Below are 18,392 nucleotides of genomic sequence, written 5' to 3'. Positions count from 1 at the left end.
TAAAAATGTAATTTAAATTATTTAGAGAGCAGAGTAAATGTGTGGAACGGTAATAAACACCATAATAATTTCATCCTCTTTCACAAAATAATAGTCTAACTAATGAGGCTACAGCTGGAGGGGAGCTGTAGGGCACTAAACATGTCTGCTTCCCTTTGATCGTTTTTAATTATGTACATGTTACGGCTCGTGAGATCTCTTACAACTGGTCAAACAGCAGCTTAGTTTCTTCTCATCCTCTCGGCTTACTTGTTTACTCGCATTCTTTGTATCAGGTTTGAGTCTGAGGCATTGTTCTCATCTTTTGTGACCAGACTTGCATGGTTATTTCACGGTCCCCTCTTATTGTATTTTTGATGCTCTCTGATCATCATGGTTTGATCGTCCTAATGATGATCGTTCGCTTATGAACTCCGAGCAGCGTGAAGGAGAGGAAGGTGCCTTCTTTATGGTTTCACACAAACATCAGAGGGCTAAAGAAATACAGATGTAGCCGGGAGGGAGAGCGTTGGGGGGTGGTTTGTGTTTCCATGGTGTAAACACGACACAATCCAGCAGTCTACACGCTGTTCTTTTTCTCAATATTTATAACTATCTGCATCATCAATTTAAAACAGACCCTGCAAATCATAGAGAATTTTTCTTTTTCATCCATCCCCTCTTTAAAGTCCCTGTAGTGGCATGAGTCTCTTAGTCACCTAATGAGTTGTGACACATGTTGTTCTATCTTGCTAGGTCAACGCCACCAATCTAACTGGAGAGTATCCAACCGAAACTGAAGAGCAGATGAGCACACTAATCTAAAAGACACGGATGGCGATGATCATGAGCAACCTGAAGGCTTGAGGATGGAGGGTCACATTAACCATCAGTATTGCAGATTCTGAGTCGGTACTCACCACATGATTCAGCAAGCACAGGAAAGCTCTTCATTAGCATTACATCAGATTACAAGATGATATCCCACCTGCAAAAGCGTTAGGAATTGATTGAATTACAATGAAAGAGGGTCGTTTGCGGGGGATTTACGTAGGAAAGATAGCCACTAATTGGATTTTAGAGATATTTGCATTCATAAATTTGATTGAGATTGAAGAATTGTAGCAGTTGGTGAAATAGTGCAAAAATTGTTCCATCATCATCTGATCAAATGATTCAGAAATCTGTCTGATAAGATTCAGAGTTTTCGTACTCATCATATTCTTCAGTAGTCCGCTAATGGTAAGTTGACAACATGTTATTCACAAATATAAAGAGATAAAATATAGGTCCCTTTTACCATTTTGCTGTCATGCTGCCAAAAAAATTCAAGTAGCCCTATGTCAGATAAGCTTATGTTGTTTTCATTCGGATTTATTTTAAGAAAATCAAACAAATTAAACGTACAATTCTGTGTTTGACTGTAATCTATTAACTGCATGCAAAGTTTGAAATAAAATATTGATCAAAAACTTTCAAATGATTTTGATATTAAGCAGCAGATTAATTAAACTTCGCAGGCAGCAGAAGCATCTGTCACGATCACCAGTAGGGGCGCTATGGCGCTGTCCACGTCTCGCTGACTCGAGCTGACGACCTGACAGCCTTAACCAAACAATTAAGAGATATTTCCGTTAGTGTCGTCTCAAGAAATATCCTTTAATTGTAAGGTGAAGGCTATCATTCTTCATTGCATATGCAGGATCCATTCAGACACTCCGAGAGAAAGTAGGCAATGCAAGATTAACAATCAAGAAACGTGTCTACAGTGCTATTCACGTAATTTGTACGTTTTCCTGCCATAGGGATTCCGAATTCATTTTTATTTAAGATAACGTTAATAGTCTCGTAATCTCGTTTTCAACTTCTCACCATGAATTTAAATGATAAATTCACACGGCTCTATACATTTGACGTTCAGAAACCATAAATCACCCAGTCACTGTTAATAGGCGTAGTCTTGCGGTCACCCATTTGGTTTTCTTGCGTTATTGGCGCCGCTTCCATCTCCTTCCTTTTCAGTGTGCTCGCTTTGCAGTGCCGGCTCACTCAGAGCAAAATATCCGATGGACGAAGCGCTCCCGGTTGCTTTTTTTCTTCCGACTCCTGCGGAGTCGCTGCCTGTGTGGCGAACTTCTGAGGAGAATCTTAACAGTCCATAGCAGTAACTTTTCTTTCCCTTCAGCATCAGCGCGAGGGTTGTGTCTCTCATTGGGGAAAAACAAGTTTACTCGGTGTCAGACTGGAAATTCTCCTCGATGGTCGGGTGAACTTCATTCGCTCAAGGCTGCGCTACACCTGCCGCCGTCACTTCGCTGTAGTTACGGTGACTCTCTCCAGCTCGAACAAATTTCATTTCTCCTTGGTTTTTGCCGTACCGTTCAGATCTTTGGATTTTTCAGTCACGTGGTGGAGCGAAGCGAGAAAGACTGCGAGCTTTGAGAGAGTACGAGTGTATGGAGAGAGAGAGAGAGAGAGAGAGAGAGAAAGAGAGGGGGGGTCTCACTGCGCTGCAGTTAGCAGTATCCAAACCACACTGAGAACTGGAACGCACGGACCCGTTGCTTTGCCTCTGACCGTGGTACCCCCGTTGTTTCCCTCGCTCTCTCATTCCGCCCTACCCCTCCTTTTCTGCTTTCCTTCCCTCGAGAGCTTCTTTTCCCCGCGAATATCCTTTCTCACTTTCAATTTTAGTAGATCTCGGAGAAAGATAGAAGTGACGCACCCGTCTTTGCTTCTTTCTCCGCATTATTGTGATTTTTCTCGCGCGTTTTCTCTCTCTCTGGAACTGTATTTTTGGACCGCCGTGGACGCGTGGATGATACACCTGGGCGAGAACTGGAGATGGAGTTGCTCGTGATCAGCCTCTCCTTATGGATCCTGCAGTGCCGCTTAGCTCGCGCGGACTCCATTATCCACATCGGTAAGGCGCCCGGAGCTATGTCTCGGACAGACGCGCTGATTCACATATAGCGCAGACCACTAACCGTAAAACGAGAGCCTCATTTAAAGCATGAAAAAGTCGGAGGCTTATAGATTGTGCTTAATACAGAAGATATGTTCGGTCATCCGAACTCCTTCGTTTGTTCGGCATTTGGGCTCTAACTTGCCAGGGAACATTATCAAACAGGTCTGCCAAGTTAGTGCGTTTCAGCAGCGCATAGGGTCCTAGATATTGCCAAAAAATCCAAGCTATTCAGATAAACGCATAATCATTCAGAAGTGAATTTGAAACGCATATTCAGGGTTAACTCTAGCCCTCCCCTCCCCAGCCTTAAGCCTGAACTTTCTGTTGAACGTGACGGAAATGTTAATTCCGTTCAGTGAGCCACAGAGCGCGCGACCTTTCTTGTGACTGCGTTGTCTGTTGTAACCAAAGTTTGAGCGGATTTTTATAGCTAGATCATTTGCGTGTTGGTTTACTAGAGCAACGCGTTATCGCGTTATTCAGAATCAGTCGTCTTAGGTAGTTTGGCAGCATCGTGCCTGTATGCTGCATTTCGTCCTTTCTGGCAACTTATGCTTGGAACGGAATTGGTTTACTGAGTGGCTCTCACTTCAATGTTCATAAACCTGTAAATGCAGCCTTTTGTGTTGGGGTCTTATTTACCCAAATTAACGTCTTAAACATAACGTCTTACAAATGTAGTGCCTCTTATTGTGTCACTCTGTGGGGGAACCTCTCTTTTGTATGCAGTGGTCGTTCTCATTCATCCGGTGCGCTTGACAGTTCTCATCAGACCCGAACACACACAGGCAGCTCTCGCCACTTAAAGCTTTAAAATGTGAATGTAAACCTAATTTTCAACATATATGATTCTACCTCATATGCAAAGCAGCATGAACACTATTAATATAGAAATTCTCCTTAAGTAAATTATCATTTTGTAAAAGGTTATCAAATTAGATTGATTGACTAATTTTGTCCGAGTAGTTCAGTTGACTGATTTCTGTTAGTTTTTCTGTGTTTATGTCGATTTAATCTAATAATGATCTTTCCAGTTGTGAATGTGTTGGGGGACTGATGAAAAAATGTGGGCGCTCTTATGTTCTCAGTGCGCGCCTGGAACGCGCCTCGTAGCTTCGGTGGCAGTTTGTTGATGGCTGACCGCGCATGTAAATAAATAAAGCCCTATTTACTTCTCTCGCATTTTTGACACCTCACGTCCTCATCGCCGCGCATTTTATTACTGTCGCCCTGATCCCAATATCATCGCTGGGTCACTGTTTATAGTCCCGCACAAATCAGCCTTATTGATTGAGTTCAGACGCATTCTGATTTAATACTGGGCTGGATATCCAAGTGTGAAGGACTTGTTAGTGAAACAGCGCTTTGGGGGTTTACTCAGCCACGCGAGTTAAAGTTTAAACTCTCTCTGTACTATTTTTATCTAAGATTAAACTCTAAACTGAATATAAATGGTATTCTAATTTAATTTCCCCACCATTGTCTAGCATATTTCCGCCCGATCCTTTCCACGTTTTACGACTTTGCAAGGACACAGTGAACACATGCACCATAAATAGGCTACAGCTAAAATTGGCAACGAATGCACCTTGTCACGTATAGGATCATATCCTCTTGACATGAACGATCTTTCCGTAGGCTTATAATCTGCTGTGTTTCCACAGACTGGAAAATGTCCTTGGCAAATTAGGGATGCGTATAGAATAGTTAGAATGCTTCTCACATGTGCGCTCTCCGTGGTGCTGAAGCGCAGTTGCTCCTGAAATGCCGCTGGCTATTGATAGGAAGTTGCCGTGAAGACGTACGAGAAGTAGAATAATAACCCGAAAAGCTAAACTGTTGTTTGTGTGACGGGTTATGCACTTTTAATGGCTTAGAAAGACCCACTTAACAACAAATGCCCATTCTTACCAAAGACAGACACAATAAAATTTAAAGTTTTAATAGTCAACACTGACATCATAACCACATCATAATGATACAATGAAACGATATCTTATCATTTTCATTGTGATTTTTGTACTGATTAATGTCAAAACGTTGGCAGCCAATTAATTGGAGTTTAAAACGCTGGCTTATTTAAAAAGTGAAACTACAGCTTAGAAAACGTAACCTAATTGTCCGTTGGTGTGGGCGCTTGGTTCGTTCTTGGTATACACGGGCCTCAACTGTAAAAAGTGTGCAATAATAACACTATACTTATAGTCTACGTTCTCCGTTTGGTCCAACAGGTGCTATCTTTGAACAGAACGCCATACGGGACGACGAGGTTTTTCAGCTCGCGATTTCAGATCTGAGTTTGAACGACGACATCCTCCAGAGCGAGAGGATTACCCATTCCATCAAACTCATCGAGCCCAATAACCCCTTCCAGGCGGTACAAGAAGGTGAGTGAGGCACTCGAGTCTTTTGGCAATCGATTAAGCGCGCGCTTCTACTCTCTCTTTATGTACGATCTATTTGGTCGAGCAGTTATTCGATAGGAGGTTGACGTCAACAGATAGAAGACCTGGCAAGTGTGGGATTTCATTTCTTTGGCTGTGTCTTCTGGGTTTTTAAAGCGGTGATCTCTGTTTTCTCTCTGTCTTTGTTTTCCAATTTCTCTCTTTGCTATTCAAGCACAAACACGAGTTGATGATTCGAAAGCATGTTTTGTTCTGGGAGTAAAACTGGGTTGCGGAAGCACCTAAATCAATCAGAATCCAGTGGCAGAATAAACATGTGGTTGTGCAAAAATGTGGTCATACTTCTACCATCCGCCCAAAGTGACATCTAATATCACTCTGTATGAAGCGTCATCATCTGTCAAATTGCATTTTGTTGAATTTTTTGTTGAATTTAATTGCAGTTATTATTGGCAGTAATGTGTCATGTTGCAGAAACGATCCTAGGGTTTAGTGATTACTATGGGAATGATTGCTCATCCTGAAGCATTGTGCGGACATTGTGCTTCTGTCTTGTTTCCAGGGGCTCTGGGATCGATTAACCTCCCTTGTTTTGATTGACAGCTGAATGGGGGATGACCTTTCACTTTGCTCTTTAGCTCGCATTCACCCCACTGAGTAGAAACTCTCACCTGTCAAATATACACGCACACATTCGGAAGCACTTAATCTCCTTCGCCATCAGATCTACAAACACATACTTTTGGTTCCTCTTCTGAACAGCATAGCACAGTTCCAACCTTTCAACCACCGGTCAATAAAAACAACTTAAGGTCCAGTATGTGGAGAGGTGACACACAGCATGGGGTCGTGGCTCGGGTGAGTGTTTAAAAGGTGTGCAAAGATTATATCTATGGGGACCCAGCTGTGTGGTTCTCTCACCTGCATTTCAACCCTCGTGGGCATTACTTCTAATTTTTTATTACAACTGCATACACACACAGTTTTCCCCTCTCGTTCACCTACGCATTTTCGTGCACTTGATGTCGGACACACGCAGCGGGTCGGCATGTGGGTGCTGAGGTGGATGTGTGCGTGTTGTAGCGAATGAAAAGCAGCACTGAGTGTTTTTCCTCTGGAGTCTGTGATGGGCAGCGACGCTACCGCATAACAATGAACCTGCACATGTTTTTGGTGAGACAATAATTCGAGACAGCAGATTCCTGTTGTGACTAGTCAAGCTAATGTTCGAGAGGCAAATGTGGCCTCGTCGTGCCCCGCTGTGCGTTTTGGGCAAAAGCGCTGACATATTCAGAAAAAAGAGCCACTTGAAGGGGAAATGACTTGAGGCGTCACGTCCTGTGTATAAACAACTTTTAGTGTCACATTGAGGGTGCTCCTTGGCCGTTTGGCCACCTTTCAGCTGCTCATTTTATTTTGTCGCATCTGTCAATTCCTTTTTTCCTTTTTTCCTCTTTTCAGCCTTTGTAAATATCACCTTAAATTGATCTGTTTGGGTTGTAGATCACAGAAATTGATCGTTGATGAAACGGTCGTTCGGAAGCTGTCTGATCTTTCTTTTCTTCTTTGCTCCTCCTGAGAGGTCCAACACTCCCACCTTGTCAAGATCACAGATTTCTTCTTAATTTTTGACATTGCTCTCTTCTCTTTAATCCTGCCATGTCTCCTCTCTTATCTGCTGTGACTTCTTTAGGTCAACAAAGTCTTTTTCCGTCTGTCATCGTTTTCCTCCAGGTGGATTCAGGATGATTATTGAGCTGCCCATGTCAAGCGTCAGTTTATGAATCAGTTTCTGAAAGAGAGGTGTTCTCCAAAATGAGGCTGATGATGGTTTGCACAGCAGGGCTGGATTTTGTTTTGTGTTTGTGGATATAATTCAGTTTTATACGTTTTTGTATAAGGTAAAAGTCATGGGTTAAATTTTGTCACAGTGTCCCGTTCTGTTGAGCTACAGCTATCATCAAGGCAGGCTTTTTGGAATGCTCTCCAGCAAATTGCTCTAACTTTCCATGACAGATGCTTAGAGTAGCTTCATACAAGTCTGTAATTCTATGCTTTTAGCTGGAACAGTCTTTGACTTCAGACACACTTTTAAAATATGTCTTTAGAGAAGGAGGTTTTTGTAAATGACGGTGTCTAAGCAAGTCTGTGCGTGTACTCTGTGCCCTAATCTTTAAAATAACTTTTATACATTACATTTTTATAAATGTATGTAACTTTTTAGATATGGCTTGAGACATTATTTGAATACAGTATTTAGTCCTTTTATTCATGTTTTTTTATTTCACAATTTCTGCAATGACATTTTCAAACGTTTTGTAAAGTACAATCTCTCACACATTATGGCTTTTACATTCACACAGATAAATTCAAATGACATCAACAAGATTTCCCCGTTCCTGACCCGTTAGAGATAACTTTCCCACGGGACCTAATTCTCTCTCATGTTCTTGAGCTTTCTCTCTTATCTAAAGCTGAGTCAGGAGGAGGTCTTAGTTGGCAAATCACATTCTGACGTGCCCTTTCAAAATGGCAGCTTGTCTACTCTGGGTCCCCAGTGCAGCTACGGCCAGTGTCTCATATTAATGAGTTCCAAAATGGCTACTGTCAGGATCTCACTTTCGTTCCTAATGTAGTCTGGGCCTCAAATCTCTGGACATCTCATTCATATCAGATCTCAGATGTGTACCGCCTCAAAGGGGAAACAATATATCCTCAATGACAACAATGACAGGGCTTATTATGGCACTTTAGAATCAGAGCTCGAAGTTTGCCTGTTTTATTCTCTGCATTGTGGGACTTGTACTCTCTATGAGAGTGTGGGCAATACTATGCAATAGCATTGTTTTTCCTGTTTCCTGCTTAGTGACTTTGTGAATCCACAGTTGCCAATAAAGAAAGTAAATTAGAAATGTTCTCTTTTAAAACTCTTCAACATACCACTTTAATGTTATATTTTGTTTTATACACCAGTTAGTTCTGGTTCCTTGATTTGATTGGCCAAGTCACGTTTTCACTTCTTTGCGCTAGAAACAACATGGCGCATTCAATGCAAGGGGACCCGCAGCGCATGCAGATCGAAATAGCTCCTTCTAAGGTAATAAAAACACAATGCTTGATTATGTAAGGTCTTTATACACCTCTGAAGACATAGTTATGTATGTTATATTGCATTTCTGTCAATAGATCCTCCAAAAATTACATATAATCCTTTGGAATGTAAGAATAGGTTTCATGTGAAGTGAACAGCAATACAACATTGACAGAAAAGAAGCATTCACTGTGTGTAACCAAAATAAAGCCATGATTATAATGAAAAAGATTTTTAAATAAGCTCTCAGCCTCAATTCTGTGGTCTTTGTTAGATTCATATGAACTCAGTGGGCTTAGTTTAAAGGTGGTCCACAGGGAGACACGTGAAGGTCCATGTAATAAACACCTGCTCATCACACAGCCTCTGTGGACGTGAGGACAAAGCTCATGCCTCTCGAGGCATTCTGCACCGTGAGCTTTATGTAAACAGCACGCTTGATTAAAGGATGAATATAGACGGATCCCTGTTTAATTAGCACAAGCTCCAAAGACACAACGGCGGGTGAGATCCAGCCGTCGCCCCGCAGCCTTTCTGCTCATTGTTGAGTGACCAGGTTAGTGGCCGTGGACTGCTCTTTCACATAGAGCTAAAAAAATCATCAGATAATTAGCTGCCCAGAGAAAAAGAGCGGTCTCCACCCCTTTCCCTTTACTCCCTTGCTCTCACTCAGTCTCGGCCTTTAACAAGTGCAGCGTTCTGATATGCCTTCATTAAGCGGATTTGCATTGGATGGTTATTAAGCTAAAAGGATTATATTATCTCTTTTGGTGTGGTCTGGTTAGAGGAGGAGAAAAAGCTAGTGGTTAGAGTCACGTTTGATTCATCAGACGTCATTTCAGAGCCGCTGAGAGAGAGTTAAAGGTCAGAGAGTTTCCATTGTAGTCCTGGTGGAGCGTGCACTCCGTTGGATGAGGGAAATCGTCCTTGAAATGGCCTTGCGGTGATTCTCTGGACTAAGAGAGTACAAATAGGTGATGTGAGAACTTGATGTGGGTTTTTTTTACTCTTGCTTGTTTTGATCAATCAGAGTGACTCTGAATTAGACCAGAGTGTGAACGCTCCACTTGGCTGCAAAATGGATTTAAAGCCGTTTTGCTATGGCCACGCTGTGAGTTTACTACACTGTACCTTACGAAAACTAACCATGGTAACCTTTTTTGTTTGTTTTATTTGTTTTGTCAAACCACGGTGATGGTTACATGGGAAACATTCCCAGAGATGAAGTTTAAGTGTAGGCACCTACATAAAGGCGAATGTTTGTGTCAGGGCTGTTAAATGGTCAACCCAAAAAGCATAGGGAAGTTGCATCATATCCCCCCAATTTTTTTAAATTCAAACCTAATTGAGCTTTGCTTTTTATCTTTTAAAGGAGTGCAGTAGTTTTGAGAGGCTCTCTGGTATTTTTGTCAGCGTGCATTGAATAATGGGCTGTCTGGATGATTCTCAAAATGAATACATCATATTTCATCATTTTGCTTCACACTGTGGTAACAAGATAATAGACTCTGGGTTGTTTTGTTTGTGTGTTTTGTTGCATTTGAAACTGTTTATATACAGGAAAAAGCCTAACTTCTTTTTCAGACGGCAATGGGATTTGATGTGAAAGAGAGAGAGATAGCATATGCTGATACTCGGGTGTGCTGGACACTCCACTGGCTGCCAGGTAAACCCTGACAGCTCTGAGGTTTGAATCATATTGAGCAACTCTTCCAACTAAAAAGATAATGCACTCAGCAAACAAGCACGGGTTCAAATCCCACACCTTCTGTCTCTAATGGACATTCTTCATAACCACATGCTGACCACATCCAAAAAAGAGAAAAATGTTATGTAATATTAAGCACTGTGTTTGGGTATTTTTGACATTTGTACTTTATGTTCTGATGATTGGTACTCAAATTCCCAACTCTTACTCTTAACCGAATCCAGATTTCTTTTTAAAAACCACGGCTTGTTCTTAATGGTTTTGTCGTGTCGCGTTGCGCCGCATCCAGTGTGTGCAAAAAATGTAAAATTACAATGGGTTCTCAAGCGTTCTATTGTCTTTTATTGTGTCGCATCGCACCACGTCCGGTGTAGACACGGTGTAACATTCGTATTTTTTGGGGGATTTTACTCCTTCTCTCTCACTCTTAGATATAAACAGTTTTTTTTTGCTTCTGCAACTTGAGGAAACACTTGTGTGAAATATAGTCTTGTAGCTCTCCCACTGCAATCGCAACCTCTTTAAAATGCTGGTTTACACTGTCACAGGTTCACAAAGCAATCTGTGCTCTTAGTTGGAGTTAAAAGATCTTGTTTAGGAACAACTTCACTATGAAGTTTTCTGAACACCCATTTGTCAGTCACATACGTAATGTATTTGAATTTCTGACCCATAATCCAAACATTTCAAAATGTTTAGTTTTTGCACTTATTGAACTGGGGTTGAAGTCTCAGTATCTCTCACAATTTGTCTTTTTTACGATATGACCCATTTAAAACTCTTGAACTCTCACCCCATGAGCGTGTAAATTTGTTGAATGCTGTGTAAATGTAATCATGTAATCTTAGCAACCAGGTTGAGAAAACACTGTTCAGCATCTTAGCATATCGATCTTCTTTTTTATTTATTTTTTATTTTGGTGCAATAGCATGAACAACAGCACTTATTTCAAAATATAGACAGTTACTTTCTTCTTTGCTATGGAGCTTTTAACTTTTATACATTGTACAAAGGAAAATAAACAATAAACAATTAGAAAGAAATGGAGAAGGGGGAGGTCAGATGTATACATTTTGATCTAACTTTTTAATTAGAATGAACAATTGTAGATTCTTAGCATATAGTCTTAGGATATAGTAGCGGCTATGGGAGAAAATAATAATTTCCTATTTGAATTAGAGAAGAAGTGTTTTAAGGAGATTACATTGACATTTATTTTTAATAATCAAAGGACATTTGTTCTATGCCTCCATAATGTCTGGTCATAATTGTCTTGGACCAGAATTTAATGAACGCATTTTTCTGAAGGCGAAATGAAAAGGTAATTCTTTCCACAACAATTACAATATCCATCCACTCTTGTATTGTGGGGGTTCAGGAAGCAACCAATACCTTGTGAGCACTTTTTACCAGCAGTTATTAAAATACCAAATAAATATTCATCAGGTCGTCTTGCCTGAAAATCAACCTTCCCTAAGAATAATGTAGAGAAGTGCAGGGAAGGGCTATGTTAAAGTATGTTTTCCACCGCTTTATGAATCTCTGTCCAAAAGGGTTTAATCACTGGGCACTCCCAGAATACAGTATATGCCAATGATTGGCTTCCCGAATCCTACTCCGTCTCCAACATTTGGTATCTCCTCCCACAATATGTGCTTTTTGATTTGGTGTAACCTATTGATCTTCTTACCACCATTATCGGTTTGTTTACTTGAGCCCTGAGAGGAAGAATGAGTGAGGGAGGGGGAAAGAGAACGTTTTAGCCCACAGAAAATGACAGCAGTGACTGCAGTGGACTTCAGTTTGAAAGCTAAAATATTTCTCAGATTATTCCAGATCTCTCCTGTCAATCAAACACTCATAGTTAAACCTTACAGTAATCTTAAATCACTCTCATTACTGCCTGTGAGACGCTTCAGCGTCTGCACTCAGACTTGTTGTGTGAATGAATAAAATCAACCTCTGCAGTCACAGTCCACGGCTAAATCTCCACTCAATTCAATTCCGATTCATTTGTGCAGCACTTTATGTAATGGCACTTGCTACAAAGCAGCTTTACTGAGATTGAGGGAGATGGTTGCATGGGAAACAGTCCCAGAGATGAAGTTTAAAACCAAGAAGGTGATCAAGGTTCATGGGAAATCCTGTCCAGCAGCAAAATAATATCAAGCTCTAATCTTATCTTCTTCCGGCCTCAACATTCGGTTCATCATGAAAGACAATTCTGGTGGCATGTAATAAGTTGTGGAGCAAGGTTTTTGATTTTAACATGTTTGTTAGAGTATATTCAATGGGCAATAATTGGTTGGATGCTAAATCAAATTGTCTTGGAAGCATAAATTGTCTTGGAAATGGAAGCAGAAAGTGAGTTTTCTCATTCTTGTAAAGGTCAGTGTATGAAATTTAGCGGCATCTAGTGGTGAGGTTGCGGATTGCAACCAATGGCTCACTCCACCCCTCCCCCCTCTTTCGAAGCACTATGGTGGCTGACACAGGACTATGATGTCGTAGCGTTTTCGCTTCTTATACGATAGTGTATTTACGATACGCGCTCTGTAGTGCAGTTTGTCCATTTAGGGCTACTGTAGAAAAAACATGGTGAATTCCATGTGAGGGGACCCACGGTGTATATAGATAGAAATAGCTCATTCTAAGGTAATAAAAACATACTGCTTCATTATGCAAGGTCTTTATACACCTCTAAAAACATTGTTATGTCTATTACATAGTCTTTCTCTCAATAGATCCTCCAAAAATGATACACCTTTAAGCCAAATGTACACAGAGGCTCACCTGCTTTTTATGTTTTTAATAAGCTACATGTGGAATTGTTATTAGCAACACTGGTGTCCAGTATGTGAACTGCCAAATTTTAATGATTTTTCAGGCCCTGATTTTCATGAAACACATGAAAATGGTTATATTTAGCCTCCTTAAGTTTTAAGAAAGCCTCCAGATCGTAGCCACAGAGGGATCTACCGTGTACACCTGTGAGAAACACCACGACAAGCTGCTCTTCAGACTGGTTTAAATCTGGCCGACAGGTTGTCAGGTATGCATGCTGTACCTATTGAGAGATTTTGAAGCTGTGCTTGTTTGCTGAGTGGGAACCTCAGAGCTGTCAGGGTTTACCTGGGAGCCAGTGGAGTGTCCAGCACACCAGAGTATTAGCATATGTTATCTCTTCCTTCCTTTCTTTTCCCCATCAAATCCCAAACCTGTCTAAAAATCTCAGAATCTCTACAGGTTTGCAAACTTAAAGGAGTAGTTCACTTTTAAAATACATTTTCATGATAATTTACTCACCCCCATGTCATCCAAGATGTTTTTGTATTTGTTTCTTTAGTCGAAAAGAAATGAAGGTTTTTGATGAAAACATTCCAGGATTTTTCTCCATATAGTGGACTTCAATGGACTCCAAACGGTTGTCTATAATTAAATGTATAATGCAATTTTGTTGACGAATAAAAACGAGACTAAATGTGGTTTACAAAATAAAAACTATGCTAAAATGTCTCTTCATTTTCGTTGACCAAAACGAGACGAGACTGTCATGGCTCTGCTTCATTTAGTCATGTTTTTCTTGGTCCTGTAGCAGAGTCATGACAAAGCCTTTGGTTATGTGTGGAGAGAAACATATTATTGTCCTTTTGACAATAATATACGTTCTCTCCAGTGTCTCGTCTCTGTTCCCGCCATCTCGTTTCCTCGTTAACTTTCCCTGAGTGTTTTATTACCCACACCTGCCCCGTGTCGTTATCCCTCGTTTGTCTTCCCTATATATACCCTCTTGTTTCTTTGTCCTGTGCTCGTGTATTATGTTGTGTCTGCGTTGTGTTTGTGCTCATGGTCCTGTGCCACCCTGGTTCCTGTTCTGTGCCACCCTGGTTCCTGTTCTGTGCCACCCTGGTTCCTGTTCTGTGCCACCCTGGTTCCTGTTCTGTGCCTTGTCCTTTACTCGTGAGTTGTGTTTTTAGTCTTAGTCACCCTGCCGTGTTGTTTTTTTGTAAGACGTTGTGTCGTGCCTTGTTTTGTTAGTTTGTTTTTGCCCCCCGTGGGAAGTGTTTTGTTTCAGTTTTTTATCTCAGTTTCGTTTTCCCCATTGTGGGTGTTTTTGTTTTGTTTAAAAATAAATATTATCTGTTAACCCCTTCACTGCTGCTTGGGTTCTTCTGCCAATCCGTGACAGAGACGAAATGTTATAACGTTATTTCGTCCCGTTTAAGTCTGGCTCAGACTACAGGAGTTTTAAAATCCTGACAGATTTTAAATTCTGGTTGCAGCACACACAAGGAGAATCTTGACAGATTATTTTATTTAAATTCTTAAACAAGCTCACACTCATCAGTGTACAACTAAATTACACATATTTTACATATCCATAGGATATGCAGTTTTGTAAAAGGAGCTAATCGTAACCGTTTTAATGGGTTTACAATTTTTAGATGTTGACATCACATCTACATTTGAATCTCTTTTTCAAGCACTACAAAAATAGATTTGCCCGTTGTAAACTTGCATTTATGAATGTGAAATGTCCAGATAAGAAAACGTTGGGGCGTAAAGTTGTGTTTATAAATAAGACTAAAGGTAGCAAGTGCAAAAATAAAAATTGGAAGTTTTTTTATTTCATAATTGCACATCAAAAGACATTCTAAGACACCCAAACTACAGGATAATATTAAGATTATCATACCAGAGGACACCTCTTACGTCATCTCACCGGGAAACAGAAGTAAACAAAGGGACATCGCAAAGTTAATTTCACGTGATCTCACCTGGCAACGGTTGTGTAACATCTCTGTCGCTCTCTGAACGATTCTCTGTCTGTCTGTCCAAAGCCGCGGGAATGTATTTTGAGCAGGGGGTGCTATAATGCTTTTTGCTAGGGCTGAAGTTATGACTGTGCTTTGGGCAAGCCGCTTAAGTTTAATGTTAATAAATAACGGAAGAAAAAAAATGGTCACTGCCGAGAATAAAGATGAATGCCAATGTGATTATAAGATACAGCATAAAAACAAACACATAAACGCATGTTATATGTATGCCTATAGTCAAATAACAATCTGTTGAACGAAACTACAAGCTGCGCGTTAGCAGTTAACTTACCCGGTACATTTAAAACCGACGCGACTTCTCCCCAGCTCTTTTCCTTATCTGTGCGGTTGTGGTATGTTTTGGAGGATACATTATATAGACAATCATGCTGTTGCCACAAGTTGTTCTTCCATCTCCGCTGTCCAACGTACCCTTGCAGGAGCTTTCGCGGTCGACATTTTTAAAGGTCTGTCAGTCACCTCCTTCACCTTGTAGATGTGTCTCTCATTGGCTGTTGCGAAAGTACCAACGTCATCAACCCGATTTAAAATCCTAAATATCAAACATGTTTGATATGATCGGGGCGGCCCCGATTTCTCTCGGAGCAGATCGGGAGGTGTAAGATTTGATCTGTGAACGCCTCACATTACGTGATAATCTGGGCCGAACCTCGGACCCGATCGAGGTTCTGGACCCGATTTTTTTCAAAGATTCTCGGGAGAGGAAATCGGGGTAAAATCTGTCCGAGAATCCTGTAATCTGAGCCAGGCTTAAGTCGCGTTATTATTATTATTTTGCAGTATTTCTGTTTCCTGTGTCTCACTTCAGGGGCTGCACTTTCAGGTGACGTCACTTCCTCAAGCCCCACTCGCGGCATTATTTAGAAGATGCAGCTGCGGTGAGTTAGCGTAAACGACAACAAACAAAGTTAAGTCTGACACAGAGAAAGGGACCGATGATGGCCGTAAATTTAGATCAGAGCATCTTCCGTGTCTGGAATGGATGTATTCTTGAGTCTATGAGGTAACAATAATATAATAAAATAACCTTGTTTGAAATGGGTTTCGTCTATACTACTAGGTACTACTTATACTGTATTGACTGGGTTATATAGAATTGCATTACTAAAAAGAGACTAAAATACAATTTTCATTGACTAAAACTAGAGTAAATGTCATCAGTTTCGGTCGACTAAAACTAGATGAAAATAGTCATGGATAATTCTGACTAAAATAAAACTAAAATGCTCAGACTTTTAGTCGACTGAAACTTGACTAGACTAAAAAGAGTATGAACATGACTAAAACTAATAAAAACTAAAATGACAGCTTGACACAAAGACTAGACTAAAACTAAAATTATAATAGGCCGCCAAAAACAACACTACTCCGTACTTCCGCCTACGTCAAGCGTGACCTTTTCAACGTAATTACGTATCTTTTCGACTAAAAGAAACAAATACATAAATATCTTGGATGACATGGTGGTGAGTAAATTATCATAAATATATATTTTTGAAAGTAAACTACTCCTTTAAATTCTTTTCAAATACAACGAAACATGCTGAGTCTATTATCTTTTTACCACAGTGTGAAGCGAAATGATGAAATGTGGATTATTCATTTTGAGAATCACCCAGCTCACTCAAAGCACCTCAGGAGCATTAACATCATCACAGACCTGAACTGCATTATATTTTCTTATAGCTCATGGAATATCACATTAATTTTTTTTTAATTTTGTGCAGACAAATGTACAGTATGCGGCCATGTGATGTGTACATGGATGGAGAACTGTTTATCAATAAAATAGCAATCTCATCGATCATGGCCCACAAGGTACAAAACATCATAAAATGTCTAAGGTGTCCAAATAGGCTATTTATATTTACAGCTCATGATGGTCATAGCAGCACACAGCATAGCAGTATTGATAGTTAACATATTACATTGATTGAAAATGGTAGCAGATGAATGAGAGCCGGTTACAGCCAAAACCTGCCAATCAACATGACAGGAATTTTTTGGCCATGTCACTTCTGTTCATAACACCTCTCACACTTGCCATCTGCTCTCTCTCTCTTGGACGCTTGATCTGCAGGCTCATTATGAAAATCCTCATCGCCTCGACCCCTGTGTTGTAAATCAGCTTTTCTGTCTGACATTTCAGCATTAAAACTCCCCCAACCTCCCCTCATTAAATTCCTTTATCCCCCTGGCAGTTAATTTGAGTGATGGCTGTGAAGGAATTCAATGTGTTTGGGCAGGACTTTTAGCTGTCACAGCATTGTGTGCTAAATGCTCTTTATGTAAATGTACAGTATGATAATGTGTTAAAAGCAATACTCATGCTGGGAAAATGATAGCAGGAAATGCATTCTTGTGAGATTTTACAGCAAACGTGTTATCTAGACATTGGATGTACATTTACAATTACATACAAGGCATTTAGCAGACAACTGACATTAAATTTGATTTACAAAAGTGCTTTTGCTCTACACGACTTGACTACACAATTTGTCTCTCATTCGGAGACTGTGTGTGTATGAATTTGGTGCAGTTTACAGTCATACTTAGTTATACTATTGATCAATATCGCTGCTGTCCTACTAAAACCTGACGTCTCCATATTTTGTGATTTGTATTTTTATGCCATAAATCATTATTATGAAGCCTGTTGCACACTTCGTTTTTTTTACGTGTACGCGAGCGTACGCTTACAGCCTTGCACACAGCCTTGCAAAGTATACTGCTTTTGGCTCATACGCATACACACGGGGTTTTACGCATGCGCATTATGACATATTGCAATATCTCTCCGGGCCTACAGGGCTCAGGTTTTCTTCTACTGCATTGAATTGATGCTCCCAGGACACAGTTGCCACCCGGGAGTTACTGCAAGAAATGGAATGCGCAAGCACAACCTGCGCATAAAATTCCGGCAGTGTGCGTTCAGTACGTGCGTACTATTCTGATGAGGAAAGTTGCGTCACACACTCTGTACGCTGTCCCTCGCGGATGCGTAAAAATTGAACTATACTCCAGCTTTAGTTACCCTTTATTTGTGTCACTGAGTTTTGCAAATATCTAACTAATAAAAATATTAAAAAGTGCTTGTTTATTTTGACAACACAGTGTTTAATCATTTAAAAAGTACAGCATTTTTCCATTACCTGAAAAAAAGCAAATTTTGACATCTGAAGTTTCGGAAGGACAGCGACAATATGTATTGAATTGTAACGCATGCATCGTATTGTTACAGTAGGTATTTGGAGATACTGGGGGTGTCACAATATACCAGTACTCACAATCGTGCTATTAAATACACGATAATTGATGATGTGTTATTTCGCACGTATCATAAACTTTTCAGCACTTATTTAGGAAGTAACAATAAGCCTATTTTTTGTCACCTTATGTTCGT

At 40.4% G+C, this 18,392-nt stretch overlaps 1 protein-coding gene across 4 annotated transcripts in view; it reads left to right on the top strand.

The window, feature by feature from the left end:
• The first annotated feature begins 1,345 nt into the window (after positions 1-1,345).
• The window catches only part of grid1a (glutamate receptor, ionotropic, delta 1a), a 241,885-nt gene continuing 224,838 nt past the window's right edge, over positions 1,346-18,392 (top strand). For all 4 annotated transcript variants that reach the window (XM_057343319.1, XM_057343318.1, XM_057343322.1 and 1 more), the window contains exons 1-2: positions 1,346-2,902; positions 5,179-5,334. In XM_057343319.1, the coding sequence (XP_057199302.1) occupies positions 2,824-2,902; positions 5,179-5,334 (235 nt within the window). In that variant the 5' untranslated portion in view covers positions 1,346-2,823. The remainder of the gene's footprint in view (positions 2,903-5,178; positions 5,335-18,392) is intronic.

The sequence above is a fragment of the Triplophysa rosa genome, linkage group LG10, assembly GCF_024868665.1.
Source record: "Triplophysa rosa linkage group LG10, Trosa_1v2, whole genome shotgun sequence".
NCBI lineage: Eukaryota > Metazoa > Chordata > Actinopteri > Cypriniformes > Nemacheilidae > Triplophysa > Triplophysa rosa.
This window is presented reverse-complemented; position numbering and strand designations above follow the sequence as displayed.